Source organism: Myotis brandtii, unplaced genomic scaffold (assembly GCF_000412655.1).
Source record: "Myotis brandtii unplaced genomic scaffold, ASM41265v1 scaffold105, whole genome shotgun sequence".
NCBI classification, from domain to species: domain Eukaryota; kingdom Metazoa; phylum Chordata; class Mammalia; order Chiroptera; family Vespertilionidae; genus Myotis; species Myotis brandtii.
The window spans coordinates 1421096-1446874 of record NW_005353538.1 but is presented as its reverse complement, the minus strand read 5'-3'; the positions used below and the strand labels follow the sequence as shown (position 1 = coordinate 1446874).

General features: G+C 44.0%; 1 protein-coding gene across 1 annotated transcript in view; it reads left to right on the top strand.

The window, feature by feature from the left end:
- Positions 1 to 25779, top strand: part of KMT2A (lysine (K)-specific methyltransferase 2A) — a 117991-nt gene that overhangs the window by 17198 nt on the left and 75014 nt on the right. Inside the window, 1 exon segment of the mRNA XM_014539975.1 lies at positions 1270 to 1389. Coding sequence (XP_014395461.1) covers positions 1270 to 1389 — 120 coding nt within the window.

The window sequence follows — 25779 nt, the reverse complement described above, 5'->3', positions numbered from 1 at the left end:
CGCCCCTCCCCTCCCTCTGCTCGGTGCCGCCTTGCACAGCAGCCCGCTTGCCCGTCTCGCAGAGCTCAGCGCCAGCCGGCGGCAGCAGGGGCTTCTCTGCCTCCGCCCCACGCTGTCCTCCCCTAGAATGAAGGCTTGGTGGCATCTTGGCGGGGAGATAGTCCACTGTCCCCAGGCTCAGAGGAGCGGCTCCTCACCAGCCCCCCGAGAGGAGGCCCCGAGGCAGGCCCTGTGCGGGGAGGTGTTTGGGGGGCTCCGCAGCCCCTTCCCAGGGGACGCAGCTGCTCCTACCCTACCCCCGGCGCTGCGCTGGGAGCGCGCAGCCTCCGACCTGGCTCCCTCCGGCCTGCTCCTCTTCTCCGACATTTCTTTATTGACCCACCTTTTCCCCGGCCAGCCCTGGGCATGGCAGGGGTGGGGGAGCGGGGTCGGAGTGAGGAGAGGAGATAAGGGACAGGTTTCCTTCAGTGTGCGGTGGTGGTTGGCTTTCGCTGGGAAAGGCGGGGCTGGGAAGCACAGTTATTCCTTAGGAAGACTTGGGGTTCTCCCTCCCAGTCGAGACCCTTGTCCCTTCCCATTAGGACGGGGGTGAGGATAGGGGTGCTTTGATGAGCGCTGCTCAGCCTCCTTCAGCAAAATAGAAAGTTGCCCTGGGAGGGGAAGTTGAGTTCAGGTTCAGCCAGGGCCTTAGGCATTTATTTTCCGTTGGACGCAGGAGGGGGGAGTCAGAGTTGGGCGGGAGGAGAGGATGAGGGAGGCTAGGAAGAAGGGCAGTTGCTAGGGGCTCACGCGAAGGAGGGCATGGGGTTCTGCTCCGAGTGCTTTTGATTGAAACAGAAAGGGAAAGATAACCAGGCATTTCCTGCGTGCCTGCCGTTGGGGCGCACAGAGGATCCTGGGCAAACCCCTGGCCACGGCTGTGCCCCGCACCCCTTAGATTTCGCACAGACCCTGGGGAGGAGATCCCAGATCTCCCGGCCCCTCCCTCCAAGGAGCTGGCCTTTTCCAGCTGTTAGCCTTCCTGCCTCCTTTTAAAAGTCGTTTCTAAGGCAGCTCGATCCGATCCGGAGGCTGACTGCAGCCCGCCTGGTGATGGAGCGAGGAGGACATGATGGGGGCGTGTTCCTTGCTGTGTGGCTGGCTGCGGCTCCCTCTCCCTGCCTCTCTGCTCTCTCTCCACCTCCTTTCCCAGCCTCCAGAAGGCAGCTGTAGTCAGCAGGGTTGCTTGAGACTATGTTGGATGCTGTAGATGACTATTTTTTTTGAAAGGCCAATTCTGTATTTTTTAAGCTAACAACACAGATCCCATGTAGTTGGAGAACCAAAGGCCTCATACATGACAAAAAGACTGAACCGTTCAGGTTACTTGCATGGAGTTGGTGCTTAAATGTGAGTTGATTTTGCTTTTCTAAAAGATACAGCAGCAAAAAAAAAAAAAGACATTTCATTTACCTGCTTATTTTTAAAATGGAGACTTGCCTGGTTATATGTGGAATTTTAGCCCCATGTATATTTGCGTATGTAAGAAAGTCCCTAATAGGAGAAGTTCGTCTGTTGTCAGGGGACCCGAGAAGCGGTTTCCTCTGGTTTAGCATGCTTATGTGTTCTGTACAGAAGGGTCAAGTTCACATCCCAAATGTTATCACATATTCAAAAACAGGGTTTCACAGTTCCCAAAGACAGCATCTTAAGAGACTGGCGAGAAAGAGCCACCTGGATTCAGGGACCTAATGTCTGGGCACCAGGATATTCCATCTTTGGTCTTTGATGTACCACCTTTCAAGTTTTCGTCCGTGCTCACATCTCACCTACGGCTTGTGCGTCGCTGCAGTATCCAGTGAGGGAAGCCTGTTCAGGAATGCAGTTGTTTCAAATAAGTTATTTCATATTAGTAAGGTTTTTTTTGCCTGAACAGTAGTTGCTACTTCATTCTGAGAAGAGTGGTTAACTGCTTACTCAGACGCCCGTCCTTTTTCTGCATTGGGCTGAAATGAGCTGTTGTTTCATGGGTCAGCTTTTCATGTGATAGTTGAGGCGCTCTCGCATGGGTTGGTGGTTTGGATTAGCGCTAACCCATAGTCTGGTTTATTGCTAACCCATCATGCTGATGCCCTTTGACCGGGTCGTCTTCAGTGTAGAAACCAAGCATTTTGTTACAGGGTCTTACAGATGGATGGTGAGGCCGACAGGGGGGGCTGGGAGCTCCCTGGGCAGCACCCCCGCAGAAACCCACGGTTGTTTCCGGATTCGTGCGCAGCTCTGTCCTCTCACTTGGATTCATGAACACGTGGCTTGTGACCCATGAATCAGGATTGTAACTTGGTCACAACAAAACCTAACTTAATACTAAGAGAACGAGTGAGCGGAGGTGGGTAACAGGGAACAGAACTTCTAGGTCGCTTCCACGGGAGGCTTGTCCTTTGTTGATGCGTGTTCCTAACGTCCCGCCTCCAATCGCTCTCTTGGTAGCAGCTGCACATGAGTTCTTGAGGGCCACATTCTGTCAGAATGGGATTATTTACAAAAACATAGGTGTTGCTGATCTGTTCTGGCTTTCTGTGTGACAGCTAGGAAGTAGCATTAAAGTTTGATTTTCTTAAAAATATATTTTTATTGATTTCAGAGAAGGGAGGAGAGAGATAGAAACATCAATAAGAATCATTGATCGGCTGCCTCCTTCACACCTCTCCCTCCCCCACACTAGGGATCGAGCCCACAACCTGGGCATGTGCCTTGACAGGAATCGAACCGTGGCCTCCTGGTTCATAAGTCGATGCTCAACCACTGAGCCATACAGGCCGGGCGTAAAGTTTGGTGTTTGTTGAGCGCTGTCATGCAGGAATCCCAGAGTCATGTTTTTGGGCCTTTCTTGTCGCCGGCCCAGAGTCAGGGCCCCGCGGCACTGAGGGTTGTCTCAGGTGGTGTTAATGTCACTCTACTCTGCCATCTACTTCAGTCTGCAGGCCGACGCTCTGCCCATGGAGCCAAACCAGTTAGGGCTTCCTCTGCCATCCAAATACATAGGACACGTCTCCGCCAGCTGGAATTGGAGCTGTTTTGATATAAACCCCAGAAATGGTTTATCAACAGTGAGTCTCTGTTTAGTAACTTCATAATTCAATTACTTCCCCTACCACCTCACAAAACATTAAAAGCAAACTTTCCACCCTGCTCATAAAATTCGGCAAAGCTTAATTAGAAATTAGTGGACACCGAATTGCAGTTGTGCCTGGTCCATACGCACTCAGAGGAGGGAAGCTGAAGTGCAGTGCGCACGTTGTGTGTGTTTGCTTTCATTTGAGAGAGACTGAGGTGGGCGCTTGGGTTGTGCTTCGGAAAGATGGAGAATTCTGCAATTCTTTCCCTGTTTATCGGGCACATGGGCAAGAGTGGGCGTGGCTCCCCCATTGCCCACGCAGCAAACGCTAGGCAGGGAGGCAGCGAGGACACTGGGTCGCAGTGGGAGTCAGTGGGCACGGGCTCTCCTCACACTCATCTCGTGCAGTCGTGGGGCCTCAGGCAGTTCACTGATTTTACCCTCGAACTTCTGACCTGTGAAATGAAAAGGTGAGCTTCACATATCAGCTCATCAGTCCTTTTCTACCCCAGTGCTCTGCTTGCTTTCTATTATCTTAATTTTTTGGTCAAGTCAGAATTTCTTATTCTGAGTTTATTTAGAGTCAGAGTCAGTGAGTCTCTCTTTATTTTTTTCTTGTTTTTAAATATATTTTTATTGATTTCAGAGAGGAAGGGAGAGAGAGAGAGAAACATCAATGATGAGAATCATTGACCGGCTGCCTCCTGCATGCCCCCTACTGGGCATCGAGCCTGCAACTCGGGCATGTGACCTTGATGGGAATCGAACCCGGGACCCTTCAGTCTGCAGGCCAACGTTCTACCCACTGAGCAACACAGGCTAGGTCTTTGGTTATTTTTAATATCAGATTTGTACATTTGCCCGTTTAACTGGCATCATTGGGAGGGGAACTATCAACTTGGTAGGAAAGTTTTCTTTGAGTGAACAAAATATAAGGACTTACCTGTTGGAAAAAGTTCTTTGCTGAAGTTGACTGATTTTAATTATAAGAAAAATGAAGATCAAATTTTAAAAACAATTCATCTGTTGTTTAGAGTCCCTCTTGTTCGGTTAAATCTGTCTTCATGATTCAGTGTTGTGGATTCATGGTTCGAAGGGGAAGTTATTTTCAGACTCGGTGTTGTGTTCCTCTAGACGTGTGAGGTTCTCAATGAAAAGAAGAATCCCGAAACGGATGTATTTGTGAATCCAGCGTGATGGCCACCAGGGGGGGCTGTGATTGTGCTCCGAGAGGTGGTGCTTTGGTTGGTACTGAGCATGGGAAGGTGGTCTTTAGAACATCCCTCTCACTGAGAACTGCGTGAGGTAGTTTACCTTCCATCTAATTACCTTAAGGCACAGGCTCCCGTAGGAAGTCATTATTCACAAAATCATGATTCATCTTCTGCCTGGAAGTTGGGAAAAGAAAATACCCCGGTCCTGACTCAGTTCTCATCTGCCCGCTCACCTTGGAGCCCTGTCCATCTAGCTGTGCAGACTCCACACGCACGGCCCTCCAGGCCCTGAGGCTGGAGGGCTACCTCTGGAAGGGGGTGCCTCTGGAGGGGGTGCCTCTGGAGGGGGTGCCTCTGGAGGGGGTGCCTCTGGAGGGGGTGCCCCTGGAAGGGGTGCCTCGGTGCTTTGCTTGCTCCCAGGCATCACATCCTCACTCCATGCCTCTCTTTTGAGACTGTGTTTAATGGTAGGTCTCCTAATTAAGAGCTCTCTGTGCCTGCCCACATTCCCCTAGTGTTGGCAGGGAACTTTTTCTAGATTTAACTGAAGCCTTCTTGTCACTTCCCGTTCTTCTGCCTCGGTGGAGAGCCCAGGGCGCAGACCTTTGAGGAGGGGGAAGCTTGGGCCTGCCCCTAGTTTGGGGAGGAGTTGTTCTAGGGTTGCTGGGAGGGAACCTTTTTTATGCTTATGTTACTTTCCGGTATTAAGAAAGTCAAATTACTCTGACATGTGGCATCTACATTTTAATAGGATTCTGAACCCTGTAGGCACTAGGAGGAAAGAGGGGGCTAAAGAGTTCACGTTAAAAAGTATTTGTTTGGGTCTTAACCAGGTTGTTTTTAAAGCTTGATAAGTAAAACCTTATCTGGAGTAAATCACAGACTGGTGATTTTTATGGACCGGTAGGTTGTGAAGACAATCAATGAAATATTACTTGCTCCTAAAAATAAATTGTATCAGGTTTTAAAACATAGACTGAATGAAAGTTAACTGAGATTTGAATGAACTTTTTGATTAGAAAATTCTTTGGGAAGTTCTAGAATTTACTGAGTTGTTAATACTCTTGTAGGCTCCAATATTTCTTGGGAAGTTCAGGAATTGGAGAGGCTTCTAGCGTAGGTTCAGAATAGGCAAAAAACATTTTCTGGAAAATGGAGCTTCACTTTAGTTTCTGTTATGTCATTGCTCAAAACACAGCCTGTCCTTTGGTGGGTCGATGTGCGGCCGGCTGGAGGAAACGCACTCTTATTCGGAAAAAGGGATCTTCGCGCCTTCACCTGGGCCCAGATGGTTCATCGATCACATGGAGATGAGAGATGAGGCAGGCAGACAAAGGGCTACTTTTTTGTTCTTGTCATTCACTGGCTGTGAAGAAGGCCGGGGAGAGTGAAGAACAGGAGCTTTATGGCATGCCTTGCAGAGAGCTGGCTGCACCCCTCACCTGAGCGGTGGCTTTATGGCCGCCTCTAATTGCTGGCATTGATGACCGGGGGATGCCCTGGCCCTGTGGTGAGGTGGATTACGTTGGGAATGGAGAGGGAAAAGGGGTCTTTTGTTACTCTTTTCATTTCCCCTCAATCAGGTCTCTTAGAAAGCCCCGAGGAAAGGCACCGACACTTGGACCAGGGAATGACATCCCATAAAATGGTTCTTTATGTTTTTAAAAAGGATGAGCTGCTTTTCTTGACCTATCCAAAGACATCCATACTACCACTGTTAAATATTTCAAGGAGCTTTGTACCTTGTCAGGTTACACGGCAGGGGACGCCACCGGGCGGTAGCCTCTGCCAGACATTGACTTTTCACGACGTTTTGAAGACATTGAAAGGAGAATTTTGGTGTGTGACTTGACGTTGTGTTGGGTGACCTAAATTCCCTCGTAGGGTTAGTACAGAACTTGTCAGAGGCCAGACTTGGTTTAACTTGTTAGATGTTGAATGTACTACCCTAATGAGTTTTAACAGTTAAAGACAGAAATGTAAGAGTTAGTTGACAGTTTTCTGTGCTCTGTATGAAAATTCCCCTTTCTTTGAAATGAGTAGTTGTTTTTCTATTTGACAAATAAACGGAAGGGATTTCCCCAGATAGCTTACCTTTCACACTGCTGCAGCAGTGCCTGTGTGGTCCTGGGGTAGGATTCATTCTACAGACATTGATTTCTGGAGTTGCGGGTTCTCCCATATATTATCTCTGTTTCCTTGCATTTCTGTTTTTGTGTTTGGTGGGGATGTTTGGGCATGGACTTGTTCATGTCTTTTAGCTAAGAAATGTGAGCCTCTAACATGCGAGCTGTTTGAGAGAGCCACCCCTGGCACCCATGCTTCTCACTTTATGGCATTACAGGAATTGGGGCTTTCTGTCTTAAACTAGGAGAGTAATGTTACTTGTGAGGAATGTTTTTGGAGAAAATTTTTTTCATTAAGCTCTCCTTGTACTATCTCATTTCTTAAAACTGGGGAGAAATTAATCACAAATATCTGTAATATCTATACTGAGAGGAAGGAATATTTACTTGTGCCTATACTCAAATTCTGTTCCTCCATGAGTATTAACGAATTTTTAGATCAAACACAAACGTGCAACATTGTCCCTAGATTATTGCCTTTAATTATAAGCAGTAAAACCATGTGGATAGCATCTCTTTAAGCTTAGTTAATGAGGAAATCCTTTTGTAATCTCTCCAGCTAGGATTTCTTATTTATGCATATATAAATACCTGTGCTAAGGGAGAGACTCATTATCTAATCTGCAATAGTATGAGATAATATGACACTGTGGTCTAATTGAGATCTGTTAAAATCCTGGGCTCTGCATTTAGACGGCCTAGGTTCAGATCCTGGCTCCGCCATTGATTAGTTGAATGACCTTCGGAAAATTTCTTAGCCTCTCCATGCTTCGGTTTCTTCATTTGTAAATTACCAGCAATCATGCTTAATAAGATTATTGTGAAACTCAGTTGAAATTATGCATGCAAAGTACTTAGCATTTTGCCTGCTGGTAGAAACCCCTCATTATTATTAGGATTCAGAGATTGAAATGACATGAATGCTACAATCTTTTTTCACCAAGATAACTGGTTCTCATGACTTTGAGGTATACAGATACTAGTATACCTACTTGAGTGCTATAATCATGACTTTTGAATCTTCTTTTTAAAAAAAAAAAAATCCTCACCTGAGGATCTGGAGGATTTTCCCCCATTGATTTCTAGAGAGAGTGGAAGGCAGGGAGGGGGGAGAGAGAGAGAGAGAGAGAGAGATCCAACGGATGAATTGGTTGCCTCCCGCACATGCCCCTACTGAGGCTGGGGAACCGGCAACCGAGATACGTGCCCTTGAACAGGAAATGAGCCCAGGACCCTTCTGTCCGCAGGCTGACGCTCTAACTACTGAGACAAACCAGCTAGGGCTAAAATGTTCTTTCTTATTTTTTTAAAAAAATATATATTTTTATTGATTTCGGAGAGGAAGGGAGAGGGAAAGAGAGATAGAAACATCAGCGATGAGAGAGAATCACTGATCAGCTGCCTCCTGCACACCCCACACTGGGGTTCGCCCAGGCATGTGCCCTGACCCAGAATCGAACCGTGACCTCCTGGTTCATAGGTTGATGCTCAACCACCGAGCCACTCTGGTCGGGCTTAGAATGTTCTTGATTTTAGTCTGAGTATTAAGTTCATCAGTAAGCTAGAACCACACTGAAGGCCAGCCATTCATCTTGGTAACTGTACATTGGCGTCCACCTAGAGCATAATTAGAGATAAGGCCAAAAGGGAGGAGAAAGAACGGGACAGTAAATAGGAAGGTGGAACCTTGCGAATACAGAGCCTCCGCGAGGACAGCTGTGTGGGAGTGCTGCTTTGGTCGCTGTAACCAGTGTCCTTATGTTTTGTTTTGTTTTTTTTAATATATATTTTTAAAATTTCTTTATTGGTTAAGGTATTACAAATGTGTCCTCATCCCCCCATTAACCTCCAATCTCTCCCTCCCCACTCATGCTCTTATCCCCCTGTTGTCCATGTCTATTGGTTTGGCTTATATGCATGCATACAAGTCCTTTGGTTGATCTCTTCCCCTTACCTCCACCCTCTCCTACTTTCCCTCTGGGGATTGATAGTCTGATCACTGTTTCTCTGTCTTTGGATCTGTCCCTGTTCATCAGTCTATGTTGTTCTCTATATTCCACAAATGAGTGAGATCATGTGGTATTTATCTTTCTCTGACTGGCTTATTTCACTTAGCATAATGCTCTCCAGTTCCGTCCATGCTGTTGCAAATGGCAATAATTCCTTCTTTTTTACCGCGTAGTATTCCATTGTGTTGATGTACCACAGTTTTTTAATCCACTCATCTGCTGATGGGCACTTAGGCTGTTTCCAGATCTTAGCTATGGTGAATTGTGCTGCTATGAACATAGGAACATGCTCAAAGTCACTAATCATCCGAGAGATGCAAATCAAAACGACAATGCGGTATCATCTCCCACCTGTCAGAATGGCTATCATCAACAAATCAACAAACAACAAGTGTTGGAGAGGATGTGGAGAAAAAGGAACCCTCGTGCACTGCTGGTGGAATGCAGACTGGTGCAGCCACTGTGGAGAACAGTATGGAGTTTCCTCAAAAAACTAAAAATGGAACTGCCATTTGACCCAGTGATCCCACTTCTAGGAATATATCCCAAGAAGCCAGAAACACCAATCAGAAAGGATATATGCACCCCTATGTTCATAGTGTCCTTATGTTTTACGGTTGTGAGGACTTGACGACCCCCTGCAGCAACTCTGAGGCTCTTCAGGGTTTCTGGTCCCCAGGTTTAGACCCATTAGTCTAGACTGGGGAACTGTTTGACATTTGTTCTCAGGTTCCTGCTTGGGGAGAGTAAGTCTACAGAGATCAGTGCAATTAACAGTGTAATTACGAGGAAATGCTAAGCTGTCGGTTACAATTTCTGGGGGTTGGAACTTAATTTGAGAAAAATAACCACAAATAGAATAGTCAAAAGCATTAAAGTTTTTGATTTTTCAATTACAGTTAATATTCACTATTACATTATTATTTTTTAAAATATATTTTTATTGATTTCAGAGAGGAAGGGAGAGGGAGAGATAGAGAGAAACATCAATGATGAGAGAGAATCATTGATCAGCTGCCTCCTGCATGCCCCACACTGGGGATCGGGCCCGAAACCTGGGCATGTGCCCTTGACGGGAATCGAACCTGGGACCCTTCAGTCCACAGGCTGATGCTCTATCCACTCAGCCAAACCAGCTAGGGCAATATTCACTATTATATTAATTTCAGGTATATAGCGTAGTGGTTAGACATTTGTGTAACTTAAGAAGTGATCCCCACAATAAATCTAGTCCCCCCTCTGACACCGTAAATAGTTATTCACGATATTCCCTACGCTGTGCTTGACATCCCCACAGGTTAAAGTTTAAGAATAACTAGGAGCGGATAGTATGCTTAAGAAGGAAAACACAGTTCTGCTCTCTCTCTCAAAAAAAAGGTTTGCTAAAACACTTAATATACTGCCTTTTACAGAGGAAGAAACTGAGGCACAGGCAAGTTAAACAGTTTTCCTTAAGTCATATGGCTAGTAAGCGGCTGAGCTGGACTTCAAATCCAACCTGTGTTTATTTGGACGCTCATTCATCTTCTCTGTACTGTGCTGTCTTCAACTCCTTTCTCTTCTCACACCGTACAGTCAGTTTCTGAGCTTGTCCCTGATGTTTGTGAGTGTTTATGTAATCTGGCCATGCTTTTCTGTTTTTACTGGCCTACTTTAAATTTCCATGGCTTTTGCATGGATTGTTACCATAATCTGGCTGCTTCCCTTTTCACTGTACACAGTGTTACTCATGGTTTTCTTAAATTCACTTCTGATTATGTCACTTCCCTCTTAAAATCCTTTGACTTCTCACTGAATATAAAATAAGATTTAAAATGATCAGCCCTTCAGAGTCTAGCGGGCCTGCAGTTGTACATTTTGAACATTATCTTTTGAACACACATTCACATTTATGTGCTTCCATCATATTGGACTCCCAGTCGGTTGTATGGTCTCCACACCTGTGTGTACCTGCTTTACACCTGCTGATGCCTCTTCTGGGCCCTAAGCCTTTCCCATCATGCCCTGCCTCTGGCTCATTTCATTTAGCTCTCATGACTCAGCTCAGATCCACAGATCCCAACTCTATGGAGTTTTTACAGATACCACTTCTGGTTGAAACTCAACTTCTTATTTCCTGTTTTATTTGCTTGTTTGTTTTTGGCACTTTACGCGTACCCTTAAAGTATTTACTTCAGGATATTTTTCTTTCTTTTTTTTTTTAAAAAGTTGATTTTTAGAGAGGGAGGAAGGGAAAGAGAGAGAGACATCGGTGTGAGAGGCATTGATTGATATGAGAGACATCGATCAGTTGCCCGAAGGGATCGATCCCACTCAAACCACAAGGTCTGGTGGGTTTTATTATATCTGTCGTTCCTCCATTAGGTTGTGATTTCTTTAAGACATGGGCCATTTCTAAGTCATTTATGTTGTATATTGTTTACAGTGGTGACATTTCATATAGTTTATCAGTGAATGTTTATTGAATTGGAAATTGATGTCGTTAACAACTTTTGAGAATACATTGCAAGGACATATTAATATAAGCTATAATGTTGTACAAGTCTATTAGCAGGATAATTTTTTTAGTGTGTTTTTAGAGAGACAGGAAGGGAGAGAGATAGAGAGACAGAAACATTAATGAGAGAGGAACATCATCAGTTGGCTGCCTCCTGCATGCCCCCTACTGGGGATCAAGCCTGCAACCCTGGCATGTGCCCTGACTGGGAACTGAACTGGTGACCTCTTGGTTCCTGGGTCTTCACTTAATAGCTGAGCCACAACGGCCGGGCAGCAAGATAATTTTGAGAAAAAAATGTTTTGTTTTTTATTTTAGAGAGAGCTAAAGAAAATCAATTAGTTGTTCCACTTATTAATGCACTCATTGGTTGCTTCTTGTTGTTCCCTGACCGGGGATCAAACCCGTAACCCTGGCGTATCAGCACAATGCTCTAACCAACTGAGCTACCAGGCCAAGGCGAGACATTTTTAAACAATAGTAAACTAACAAGTATCAGAGGAAAGTCTTAAGAGCCATTGTACTGATTGGGGTTTTAAAAGTGATGTCGTGGTGCCCGAATGGGATGGCGCCATCGCTCACGGGTAACCTGGCACTGAGTCTCCCGGAGCGTTGCTTCCATCTCTAGGCCCCTCAGCTTACATGGGGAGGACACCTCGGAGATGGTTCTGAGGCGACCCCGAAGACGGCTGCGTAATTGGAAGTCAGTCCTGGGAGGATTGGTTGGGAGAATGAAGGTTGAGAGGCAGCTTCATAACTCTTCAAAAACATGAATGGATCCATTATTAGGAATAGTAACCATGGTAGCTGTAAGGTTCCCAAATTTTATGATCTTCTCTGGAGGTGAATTTTTCAAGTACAGTCCTGCCTATATATGTATGATATAAAATGCCCTTTCAAGCTAACTTCTCATTCTGTGAGTCAATAAGTATATTTTTATTCAGATCCTAGAGGGCATGGATCAGGTTTTGTACTTATTGATGTTGACCCAAGGGTCTTTGGGCCTCATTGGCTCCCTAAGAAGTATTTGTTCGAATTGTCCATTTATGGCAATAATGAACTTTCAGTAGTAAATGCCGGAGAAATGCTATGGAATGATTTTATAGTGGTTTTATAGGTTTTAGTAAATGGGGCTAGGAGAGAAATCCTAAACATTAGGAGAAACCAGGGAGAACAGTCGGTGTGGTTTCAATATCGGAAACGAGTAAGCACTTGCAGCTTTTATGCCCATTTTCAGGTGTAGTTTAGAGAGATGTGCTTGTAAGGCTCTCACTGCTCCTGGGTGCATTATTAGCCAGCGCTTTGTAAACCCTTTCCCATCTGAAGTGAATTTGCTTCCTGTGAATGAGGATTGCCAAGGCCTCTGACCCTTAGCTCCAAGGCTGTGTGGAGGGCTGCGTCACTCAGAATGAAACCTTGAGGAGAGGTTGGGTTGCAGAGCGCATTTCCTGTACAGTCAGACTGAAAGCGGAGTTGGGATTATTCATGTAGATTACCAAAGGTCTGGGCAGACGGCTGTTAAACACCAACTTGTTTCTTACCAACTCTTAGTTCTGAAACCTTGATTGGGTTATTGAAGTTTTAGGACCTTTTAATTTAGTACTGGAATTGTGTATAAATTCCTTCTATTGGTGAATTGATACTTCATTTACTTAAGGTTATTTACATATAATGAATATTTTCTAAGTTTCATGATAGGAAATGCTGCTCACTCTTAACCAGATAACCTCATACAGTGGAGTTTGAAGGCAAAGCTGGATTGGTACAGGGATTCTGCAAGTGATGGCAGCGTGAAGGGCGGCTGATTCCCTAATTGTAAAATTGGGTGTCCTTTGGGAAACTCCTGGAATTGGGAACATGAAAGATTCATACTTTTTCTATAACTTAATGGCTAGTCATACAGGTGTAATTCAGAAAGCAGAGGATAACTCTTATGATTCTTTATTCTACTTGACGGACTAGTGTTGGAGTAAAAAAAGAAATACCAGGGACTTGGAAAAAACAGGTTAATGCCCATAATGCAAGCTCCTCAGAACGTGACGGCGAACTTCCAGCTATGATTTGGTAGTCAGAGGAAGTCTGTTGGTTTTTTGTGATATTAAGAACATAGCCCTGGCTGGTGTGGCTCAGTGGATTGAGTGTCCGCCTGCAGACTGAAGGGTCCCAGCTTCAATTCCGGTCTAGGGCACATGCCCAGGTTGCGGGCTCAATCCCCAGTGGGGGACGTGCAGGAGGCAGCCAATCCATGATTCTCTCTCATCATTGATGTTTCTATCTCTTTCTCTGTCCTCCTTCCTCTCTAATATAAAAAATAGTAATAATAAATTTTAAAAAGAACATAAAATTTCCCAATTCATACATTGAACATTAATTCCTAAAAAATATTAGGTCAAAATTGTGTTGGCTGACTTGGTAGCTTTGTTTTGTTGGCAAAGGGAATGTTTACTTCTGTCATCTAACTTACCATTGCTCCTTCAGAAAACCGACTCCTGACAGAACCTGTTCACCTGCAGAGGAAAGTGAATTAATTCCTCAGGATTACTCTTGTTGCTGTTGGTCATTCAACAGCTCATCTTCCCAGAAGGAAAGATGCGATCTAAGTTTTGCTCCAAGATAAGAACAGCAAGCTGGGAGGAAAATTAGAAATCTATAGTCGAACTTTGTAGTTGAATGAACATATAGTGCAAAATGAAGTTAGCTCCTTAAAGTTGGCATATGGGGGATTACAACCTCTTATAATAAAAGAGCCATCCCTGAGAACAATGCTGGTGTTTAATTTTCCCGCCTATTCAAGTGGATCTGGGCATTTTTGCTCCTTTCCTATTATACCGAGAAGAAAGCCGTGTGAAGGTGATGCCAGCAGATAGACCAGCGTAGGCTTGGAGCCTAGGAGTCTGCTCATACACCTTTCTTGCTATTTCATTTTGGTTTTTCAGGATCCTGGCAAGTAATGTGGGGCATTGCCAAGAATCTGTATAGCTTACTATCTGATGTAATGAGTTTATTTTGCTGTTTCTTTTTCCCAAGACAAATGAGCAGCTTACAGCTACCCCTTCTGAAGTAGGGTGGGCAGAGTACACCTGCCATTTGCTTACCTGTTTGAGCGTCTTTGCTTCTTGTTCTTGTTGAGCTGAAGTGAGGGTGAGGGGCACGTGAGAGTTGCTAGGTAGAATTCAGTTAAATATTTGAAAACACATCATTCTTGTGTGGGTGGAAATTTTACCAACTGTTACTGAAGAACCGTGTTTTGACTTTGTACTGTTTAATCCTAGGTGACTTTTGGGGTTATCATTTCTCAATATCAGGCAGGAATTATATTGAAAACAGTCTAGCCCTACCTGGTGTGGCTCAGTGGATAGAACGTCGGCTTGCAGACTGAAGTGTCCCAGATTCAGTTCCAGTCAAAGGCACATGCCCAGGTTGCAGACTCGATCTTCATTAGGGGCATGCAGGAGGCAGCTGGTCAATGATTCTCTCTCATCATTGATGTTTCTATCTCTCCCTCTCCCTTCCTCTCTGAAATCAATAAAAATATATTTAAAAAATAATAAAACAGTTTAAATCTCTTCCTATCTGTTATGCATTCAAGCAACCATTGTTCTTTTTCATGCACCAATAGCAGAGAATTTGGATTTGGCCTACCCCTGCCAATCTGTTGACAAGACAGATGCTAGTTCAATAACTGCATAACTTTCTTGAGCATTTGGGTTTCAAAACTATCTTGGCTTAAGTTTATCTCTTGGTGTCTGTGTATTTGACAATGCTTGACTATATTATACTTTTCCCTTCTTATAGATTTAACCGCATTATTGTTATATTCCACTTTTTGGAAATGATACAGATGCTACTATATTTTCTTTTAAAACAAATGATGGTCCAGCTGTGTGGCTCAATGGTTGAGCATTAACCTATGAACCAGAAGGTCACTGTTCAATTCCCGGTCAGGGCACATGCCGGTTGCAGGCTTGATCCCCGGTGTGGGGAATGCAGGAGGCAGCCGATCAATGATTCTCTCTCATCACTGATGTTTCTATCTCCTTCTCCCTCTCCATCTCTGAAATCAATAAAAATATATTTTAAAACAAATGATGAAAGAGTGCTTGCAAAGAAGTTGCTCTTCCCCCTAAGTGGCATTCATAGAGGACCAGGTGCCAGGGCATTTGGCATTGCACATGTCCCTTCCCGTGTGGAAATGACTGTGTAATTTCTTCTTACCGAGCTCATCTTAAAACAGCACGACTGTTGGTCCTAAGGTTATGTATGATGCTTTGCAAGATTCTTTGGGAATCGCATGTTAACAGTCGGTGTTGGGAGCATTTCAGGTAGTGCTCTCATCGACTGCTTTACTGAGTCTTGGGGCAGTGACACCAAGTGTAACGGGAGTCAAGATAGATTTCTGTTCTTCAGGTGGTAGCTGTCCCTTCCTTCACAAGGGAACTTAGGTGCCATCATGTCCTCTGCTGCCTTCTGCACTCGCCACTGTGTCTGCATCCCATCCCTGCTCAGCTACTCGGGCTCGTCTCTGCACTTACCTCCTCTCTCCCGCATCGGCTTTCTCACAACTGGCTTGTTCTCATCAACATATAAAACTATCTTAATATAATCCTTTTTTAAAGTACATTTTAAAAATAAGTACTTTTATTGATTTCAGAGAGGAAGGGAGAGGGAGTGAGAGATCCAAACATCAATGATGACAGAGAATCATTGGTCGGCCGCCTCCTGCACACCCCACACTGGGGATGGAGCCCACAATGCTGGCATGTGCCCTGACCGGGAATCCAACCCTGACCTCCTGGTTCATAGGTCGACGCTCAGCCACTGAGCCACGCCGGCCGGGCTCTAATCCTTTTTAAACAACCTGACCCCATGTCCTCCTCTAGCTACTACCCACTTTTCTGCAGCTTTTCACAGCAAAGCTTCTTGAAAATGCGGTCTCCACGCTCTCACCACGTATCCTGTCCTCAATCACTCCAGCTGGGCTTTTACCCCCATGACCACTGAGAAATCTCTCACCAAAGCCCTCAGGGGCCTCTCTCTGGCCACACTGAGTCCATCATCCTCAGTTCTCGTCCTAGCCAACCCTTGGGCAGCGTTCGAACCGGCTGACCACTGGCTTCTTGAAAGTCTTTTCTTGAGTTCTGTGACACTGCACTCAACCTGCGTTTCTTTCCACTGGCCGGTTACTGATGTCCAGTGTTCTGTATGGCTTCCCCTGCTTCCCCAGAGGGTGGAGGCGCGCTCTCGCTGGGTGGTCTCCGGGTCTCATCTCCGTGCCGAGGACTGTCACTCTGTCTGTCTCTGGTCCCAGGCTTGTGTGACCACCTGCCTGCTTGACATTTCCGTTTGGCTAATAATGGCAATGGTCAGCATTTATTCAGTATTTATTGTGGGCCAGCAGTATTTTGAGTCCTTCACACGGGTTATTTCACCTGATCTTGACCGCCCTCTGAGGTGGCCGCTGTCTCCCCAGGCAGGGGGACAGGTATGCACGAAGCACCTGAAGATCCAGTAGGCGTCTCAGACTTCGCATGCTCACAAAGTCTTGTTTGCGGCTCTCTCCTCGCTCTGGAATGACTGTGCTACTTACCCAGTTGCTCAGGCAGGAAATGTAAGAGTTATCCTTGATTTCTCTCTTATTCATATTCCGGATAACCCATCAGCAGAGTGTCTCTACATGGCCTCCAGAATACCAGAAACGCAGCTTCTCCTCAGTTCTGCCCCCAGCCCCCGCACGTAGCCATTACCGTCTTTTGGCTACTTGGGCATCTCCTCGCTTGTGTTCTCACCTCACTAACGGCTGTTCTTCACACAACAACTCTGTACGCCAAGAGTGAATCACCCCCCTTTGCCATCCTTCCAAAGTTAAATGAGGTTTTATTTTTTCTGCAGTGGCTTTCCTGACCCTTTTTCCTTAACCAGGGTAGATAGCTCTCTGCTGTGCTTCTATATCCGTCCCTCTAGCATCGCGGGCATCACACTGAGTAACAAATATAATTTATTCACCCGTTGTTGATAGACTACCAGGTCCTTAAAGGCAGAAATTGCCTTTTACCTGTTTATCCCTGCACCCTGAGATGGAGCACATACACTGTCAATGAATGAATGGGTCTAGTGTGTCCTCCAAGCCTGAGCATGCTCTGTATGCATTCTTAAAAGGACAGTCACATTGTCTAATTCTTTGGAGTCCACAGTATATCCTACTACAGTGCTGTTACCACAGTAGGTACTTAATGTTTTTTAAAGTTATGGATTGCTTTTCCTTTATTTTCATTTTACAAACTTCTATTGAGTGCCAACTTTGTGCTGAATACTAGGAATACAAAGATGAGTAAGTGAAACTGCGTGCCTCGGAGAGGGAACATTCTAGAGGACACAGACGTGAACACATTTTTAATCCCCTGTGCTAATTAAGTATTAGTAATTGTGTGTGTACTATTATGTCTTTAAAATGCAACCTCAAGACCATGGTCCTTTAGAGCTTGTAGCAATAGAGACAAAGGGAAATATGCCAGCAGAGGTGAATTGGAGTAAATTCCCAAAGGAGAGGGGTTCCTTTTTCTTTTTTAAAAAAATATTTGTATTGATTTCAGAGAGAAAGGAGAGGGAGAGAGAGAAACATCAATGATGAGAGAGAATCATTGATTGGCTGCCTCCTGCACGCCCCTTGCTGGGGATCGAGCCCTTGAGGAGAATCGAACCCTGACCTCCGGGTTCATAGGTCGACCCTCAATCGCGGAGCCACGCCGCCACGCTCTCTTTCTTCATTGGAGCTGCTGAGATGACACTGTCTGCGTGTTTCTTCATCTTTGGTTGTCCTCAGGAATCTCAGTTCTCCTGTGACCTCCTCATGTGGTGACACCATATATGATGATACCAAAATTAGAAGTCTCCAGAACAAAGAGTTTTAAACAGTATCAGGGTGGTTTTGATACTTCACTGTGTGGTTATTGATGTTACTTTCAGTTGGTTGATCAATAAACCTTTATAGTTGAAGAAATTTGATTTTTTCAAACTCTTAAGACGGAACAATGCAGAGACATCAGGATGCGGGGAGGGTGCCAAAGGGCTTGGTGGAGCTGCCCCTGATGCCAGGGCTCCGAGAGCTGCCCAGTCTCTTGTTAAAACAGAAGGAAGGGTGTGAGCAGGTGCCCCAGGCCTTTTTAGACCTGAGGCCAGAGCAGTGGAGCTCATGGGACAGAAGTTTCCAAGTCGCTCTGGGTTCCGCCCTCACCTGACAGGCGAGGAGCTCTAGGTGAGTGAGTTTTGCTCTCACTACGGTACATTGGGAAGAATGTTTGGAAAGAACCAAAATCGATGTGGTTGGGTGTAGGGAGAAAAAGGCATTGAGGTCTAGCAGGTCACTGGTATTCTTAGAAACTGTGTCACACCTGATCACTGCCTTTGATTTGGATCTTGATGACCTAAACTCTGCTTTCTAATGCTGCAGACGTGCCTACTTAACAGCCTGAGTGATGGAGATAGTGCCATTCTTAGGAAGAATTTTGAAATTCGTTGAATATTTCTCCACAAACCATAGGAGGAAGAATGAACTCTTCCAAGATTTAAACAAATTTTAAATTCCAGAATATGAATAACATAGTACTTTATCTTTCACTGACATTAAAAAAAAATTTTTTTGTATTAATTTTTAGAGAGGAAAAGAACATTGATGTGAGAGCCGAACATCAGTCGGCTGCCTTCTGCATGCCCCCCCTACAGGGGATCAAGCTCGAAATCCCTGGCATGTGCCCTGACCCAATAGGAATCCAACCTGCCACCTGTCAGTTCAGTGCACAGGATATCACCCAACCCACTGAGCCACACGGGCCAGGGCATTGTCACCGACGTTCTACTGCCACTTGGGTGTGAACGAAGGCCGAGACTGTCCCAGGCCTGCTTGCCTTCTGTGCTTATTGGGAGCAGGAGCCGTGTCTTACTCATCTCTGCATGTGGCGCGGATGGCATCACTGTCCCACTGACAGATTCTGAGTGGTTTTTGAGTGAATGAACAAGTAAAAGAAATAGTGCTTATTTGAAAAGTTGACTAGTGGTACATAATTTTTTTTAAACACAGAATTGTATGTATTTTTCTAAAACATCTTCATTATATTGCCCGGCCGGCATGGCTCAGGGGTTGAGCATCAACCTATGAACCAAGAGGTCACCAGTTCGATTCCCGGTCAGGGCACCTGCCTGGGCTGCAGGCTCCATCCCCAGTGTGGGGCGTGCAGGAGGAGCTGATCGATGATTCTTTCTCATCATTGATGTTTCTTGCTCTCCTCCCTTCCTCTCTGAAATTAATAAAAATATATATTTTTAAAATAAAAATAACATAAAATATCTTCATTATATTTTATATGTAAACATTATCTTTAATAATTATTTTGGGTTCACTTATGTTTAGTGGAAAAAATATTCCTATTGCTTCATCACTTACAAATATAACCAGCTATTAAAGAATTAAAATTCTGCATTAAAATATAAATTATCAAATTTTAAGATACTTATGAATAAAGTAGAATTTACAAATAAAGGTATGTTTAGAAACTCTCAAATAACTGGTTGCCCTAGAGTTAGAGATAGGAGTAATAAAGAAATTCTATACATTTATTGTTTATATAATTAGATTTCACTTAGGAAGTGACATTAGTTTAATTGCGCTCTTTAAAATTTTTTATTTTTAAATTACAGTTGCTGTACAATATTATATTAGTTTCAGGTATACAACTGTGTGATTAGACATTTATATAACTTACAAAGTGATCACCCCACCAAATCTGGTTCCCATCTGACACCATATAGTTATCACAATATTATTAACTGTGTTCTCTGTGCTGTAGTTTAGATCCCTGTGACTATTTGTTTTTTGGGGGACGGGATGACATTGGTTAATAAAATTATGTAGGTTTCAGGGATTCAGTTCTGTAATATATCATCTGTATATTGTGTGCTCACCATCTCAAGTCAAATCTCCTCCCATCACCATTTATCCACCTGTTAGTCTCTCCTATCTTCCCCCTCCCCCTTTACCAGACTGTTGTCTGTCTGTGAGGTTGTGTATTTGTTTGTTTGCGGGTTTTTTTGTCTTTTGTTGGGTTTTCTGCTTAATCCCTTCACCTTTTTCACTCAGCACGCCTCCCCTATGACAGCAGTCAGTCCTTTCTCTTTATCTATGTGTCTGTTTCTGTTTTGCTTTGTTTTTGTTTCTTAGATTCCACATATAAGTGAAATTCTATGGTTTTTGTCTTTCTCTGACTGCCACTGACAGATTCTGAGTGGTTTTTGAGTGAATGAACAAGTAAAAGAAATAGTGCTTATTTGAAAAGTTGACTAGTGGTACATAATTTTTTTTAAACACAGAATTGTATGTATTTTTCTAAAACATCTTCATTATATTGCCCGGCCGGCATGGCTCAGGGGTTGAGCATCAACCTATGAACCAAGAGGTCACCAGTTCGATTCCCGGTCAGGGCACCTGCCTGGGCTGCAGGCTCCATCCCCAGTGTGGGGCGTGCAGGAGGAGCTGATCGATGATTCTTTCTCATCATTGATGTTTCTTGCTCTCCTCCCTTCCTCTCTGAAATTAATAAAAATATATATTTTTAAAATAAAAATAACATAAAATATCTTCATTATATTTTATATGTAAACATTATCTTTAATAATTATTTTGGGTTCACTTATGTTTAGTGGAAAAAATATTCCTATTGCTTCATCACTTACAAATATAACCAGCTATTAAAGAATTAAAATTCTGCATTAAAATATAAATTATCAAATTTTAAGATACTTATGAATAAAGTAGAATTTACAAATAAAGGAATGTTTCTAAACTCTCAAATAACTGGTTGCCCTAGAGTTAGAGATAGGAGTAATAAAGAAATTCTATACATTTATTGTTTATATAATTAGATTTCACTTAGGAAGTGACATTAGTTTAATTGCGCTCTTTAAAATTTTTTATTTTTAAATTACAGTTGCTGTACAATATTATATTAGTTTCAGGTATACAACTGTGTGATTAGACATTTATATAACTTACAAAGTGATCACCCCACCAAATCTGGTTCCCATCTGACACCATATAGTTATCACAATATTATTAACTGTGTTCTCTGTGCTGTAGTTTAGATCCCTGTGACTATTTGTTTTTTGGGGGACGGGATGACATTGGTTAATAAAATTATGTAGGTTTCAGGGATTCAGTTCTGTAATATATCATCTGTATATTGTGTGCTCACCATCTCAAGTCAAATCTCCTCCCATCACCATTTATCCACCTGTTAGTCTCTCCTATCTTCCCCCTCCCCCTTTACCAGACTGTTGTCTGTCTGTGAGGTTGTGTATTTGTTTGTTTGCGGGTTTTTTTGTCTTTTGTTGGGTTTTCTGCTTAATCCCTTCACCTTTTTCACTCAGCACGCCTCCCCTATGACAGCAGTCAGTCCTTTCTCTTTATCTATGTGTCTGTTTCTGTTTTGCTTTGTTTTTGTTTCTTAGATTCCACATATAAGTGAAATTCTATGGTATTTGTCTTTCTCTGACTGGCTTATTTCTCTTAGCATAATACTCTCCAGGTCCATCAACTCTGTCAGAAAGGGTAAGATTCCCTTTTTTATGGCCAAGTAGTATTCCATTGTGTAAATGTACTGCCCATGACTGTTCTGGCACTGCCAACTTGTACTTCTCAATTCCTTCACTTTTCCCCCACATTCCCTCAACCCTCTCCTGTCTGGCAACCATCAAAATGTTCTTTGTATCTATGAGTCTGTTTCTGTTCTACTTGTTCGTTTCTTTTGTTTTTGTTTTTTTAGATTCCACATATCAGTGAACTCATCTGGCATTTGTCTTTCTCTGACTTAGTTCAATCAGTACTATACTCTGTTGGTCCAGCTGTATTGTTGCAGATGGCAAGATTCATTCTTTTTCATGCCCGAGTCATATTCCATTGTATATATGCACCACTTCTTTACCCACCCATCTACTGATGGCACTGAAGTCCCTATTGTAAATAATGCTGCAGTGAACATATGGATGGACATGTCTTTTCAATTGAGTGTTTTGGTTTCTTCGGATAAATACCCAAAAGTAGAATTGCTGGATCCTTTGTCTCCTGTTATAGCCTTTGTTTTAAAGTCTATTTTGTCTGGTATAAGTACTGCTACCCCAGCATTTGTTTGTTTGTTTCCATTTTCATGAAATATTTTTTCCCCATCCTTTTCTTTCAGTCTGTTTGTGTCTTTCTATCTGAAGCAGGTCTGTTGTAGACGGCATATGTAAGGGTCTTGTTTTGTTATCCACATAGCCACCATATGTCTTTTTTTTTAAATATATATTTTTATTGATTTCAGAGAGGAAGGGAGCGAGAGAGAGAGAGAGAGAGAAACATCAATGATGAGAGAGAATCATTGATCAGCTGCCTCCTGCACGCCCCCTCCTGGGGATCGATCCCACAACCTGGGCATGTGCCCTTTTACCAGAATCGAACCCAGGACCCTTCAGACCTCAGGCCAACGTTTTACCCATCTTTATCCACCGAGCCAAACCAGTTAGGGCGCCACCATATGTCTTTGGAGCATTTAAGCCATTTGCACTTAAAGTAATTGTTAATAGGTATGTAGTTATTGCCATATTATTATTCACATTTTTAAATCTTTCTTTCCCCCGCCCCCCACCCTTTACATTTAGGGTAATTATTGAGAGGTACTTATTTATAGCCATTTTAATTCTGCATGGCTAGGTTTCTCTCTCTGTTTCTTCTTCTCAGCAACCCCTTACAGCAGTCCCTTTAACATTTTCTGTAATGCTGGTTTGGTGGTGATGAACTTCTTTAGCTTTTTCTTGTCTGAGAAGTTCTTTATCTGTTCTTCGATTTTAGAATGATAGCTTTACTAGGCAGAGTAATCTTGGTTGTAGGTCCTTGCTTTTCTTCACTTTGAATATTTCTTGGGACTCCCTTCTGGCCTGAAATGTTTCTTTAGAGAAATCAACTGGCAGTCTTATGGGAGCTCCCTTGCAGGTAACTAACTGCTTTTCTCTTGCTGCTTTTAAGATTCTCTCTTTGTCTTTAACCCTTGGCATTTTAATTTTGATGTGTCTTGGTTTGGGGTCTCTTTCAGTTTATCTTATTTGGTACTCTGCACTTCCTGGACTTCTGTGTGTCTTTCCTTCACTGAGTTAGGGAAGTTTTCTGTCATTTTTTCAAAATACATTTTCAATCTCTTGCTCTCTTCTTCTTTTAGTACCTCTGTGATGCCAATGTTGGTACACTTGATGTTGACCCAGAGGTCCCTTAAACCATCCTCATTTTTAAAAAATTGATTTTAGAGAGATATAGGTAGAGAGGGGGAGAGAGAAACATTGATTTTGTTATTCCACTAATTTTTTAATATATATTTTTATTGATTTTAGAGAGAGAAACACTGATCTGAGAGAGAAACATCGATTGGTTGTTTTTCACATGCAACCCAACCAGGAATCCAATGTGCAACCCAGATATGTCCTGACCTTTCGGTGCATGGGATGCCACCCAACCAACTGATCCACACTGGCCAGGGCTGCTGTTCCACTTCCTTAAGCATTCATTGGTTGATTCTTGTATGTACCCTGGCTGGGGATCAAATCGACAACCTTGGGTATTGGGACAATGGTCTCACCAACTGAGCTACCCGAGTATGGTAAACGATCCTCATTTGGGGGATTTTTTTCTTTCGGCTGTTCTGATTGGGTGCTTTCTGCTTGCTTCTATTCCAGATGTTGATTTGACCCTCTGCTTCATCTGCTACACTGTGGATTCCCTGCAGATGATTCATTTCAGTCAGTGTATTTTTCATTCCTGACTGGTTCTATTTTATGTTTTCTATCTCTTTGTTGAAGTTCTAAGTTTCTCTACTTTTCCCCTAAGTTCATGGAGCATCCTTATAACCAGTGTTTTGGACTTTGCATCTGGTAGATTGCTTGTCTCTATTTTGTTTAGTTCTTTTTCTGGAGTTTTGTTCTGTTCTTTCATTTGGGACTTGCTTCTTTGTCTCCACTTTTTGGCAGCCTCCCTGTGCTTGTTTCTATGTATTAGGGAGAACTGCTATGTATTCCAGTCTTGATAGAGTGACTTTATGTAGTAGGTGATCTTCGGGGCCCAGTGGCACAGCCTCCCAGGTCACCTGAGCGGGTTGCTCCAGGTGCACCCTGTGTAGTTGCAACTCCTGTTGTAGTTGAGCCTTTATCGCTGTTGGCACATCAGTGGGAGGGATTTACCCCCAGGCTGATCGCTGCAGGGACTGGCTGCCGCCACGTTAGAGGGTCAGCTGTGCAGGGGTCACTCCATGGAGCAGGACTCACGTTAGTGGGTTCAAATATCGGCTGAGTCCGCCCCTGGAGGGTGTCACTCGTGGGGGTGGTTAGGTGGTGCTTTGACATGGTCTGAAGCTGTCCACTGGGTGTGCTGGCTCTGGGGCCTGCTGGGAGGTGCAGGCCAAGGTCAGCTGCTGCCTGTGCCTTGCCAAGGGCCACTTGGCATGAGTTACTTGTGCTGGGCTTGGGGGTGCCTGGGAGAGGCCCAGCTTCGAACCAAGACGGACGGCTGCTAGTGGCGAGCCTGGGGTCACTTAGCCAGAGAGGTATGGGACATGCTGAAGACAGATGTGGCTTGCATGAGAGATTATTAGGAAAGTTGGCAGCGTAAGTCAAGACAGGCCAGTTCTATGGAAAAGCCACTGGAGGGGGCTTGGGTGGGCCTGCAGGTTGGGGGTGGGGAGGACTGGGTCTTAGGGAATCACCAGGGCTGGGCAAATAGTGAGCCAGGTTCATGAAGACTTAGATATTGCACTGCCTGTTGGCTCTATGGTGGGGAGGGCTCAGAAAGGAACAGTGACCTCTGCCAGCACTTCTGTCTGGGAAAAAGCTGCCCCTTTAAACCTCACCCTAATGCCAGACAATTTAGTTCCTCCCTGTTGTATGTCCCTGATCCTTTCAAGTTGCTGCCCCAGTGCTGGAACTCAGAGGGAGTGAATCCAAATAAGTCCGTGCCTGGATCCTTTAAGAGGAACTGCCTGGGACTCCAGCAGCCTGAGTCTCCCTCAGCCTCAATCCCTGCTGGTTTTTACCGCCAAAATTTACCGGGACTTCAATTCCCAGCACTGGAACCCTGGCCCTGTTGTGGGGCTCTACAGCCAAAATATCCCTTTGGATTTAAAAAAATTGGTCAATTGATTGATTGATTTGAGAGAGAGAGAGAGAAGCATTGATTTGTTGTTCCACTTATTTATGCATTTATTGGTTGATTCTTGTGTGTGTTCTGACTATGGATCTGATCCACAACCTTAGTGTTTGGAATGATGCTCTAACGGTTGGAGTCTAACCAATTGAGCTGCCTAGCCAAGGCATCCCTTCTGATTTTTAACTGTCACACATGGGTACTAGCCCATTGTGCCTCTCCCCCTCCCTACCAGTCTCAGTGTGGCTTCTTTATGTCCTATTATAGGACTTCAGTTTAGCCAGATTTCAGGAGGTTCTGAAAGATGATTGTTCTGTTGTTTAGTTGTGATTTTGATGTGGTCGTGGAGGTTTGGAGTACCATGTCTACCTGCGCCGCCATCTGGACTGGGTGCTCCTCCAATTGCATCTTAATCTCTGGAAGCTGGATACGATTTAACGGCGTTTTACAGTGCTCCGCTTGACAAGGAGATGGCAAAGTGTTAGAATCTGGGAGATCTAGTCTCCAGGGCCATCATTGTGTAGAAGAAAGAGGTTGAATGGCTTCTGAAAAAAAAATGTTTATTGTTTAAAGTATTACATATGTCTCTTTTTCCCCCCAGCCGTTCCTACCCCTCAACATATGCCC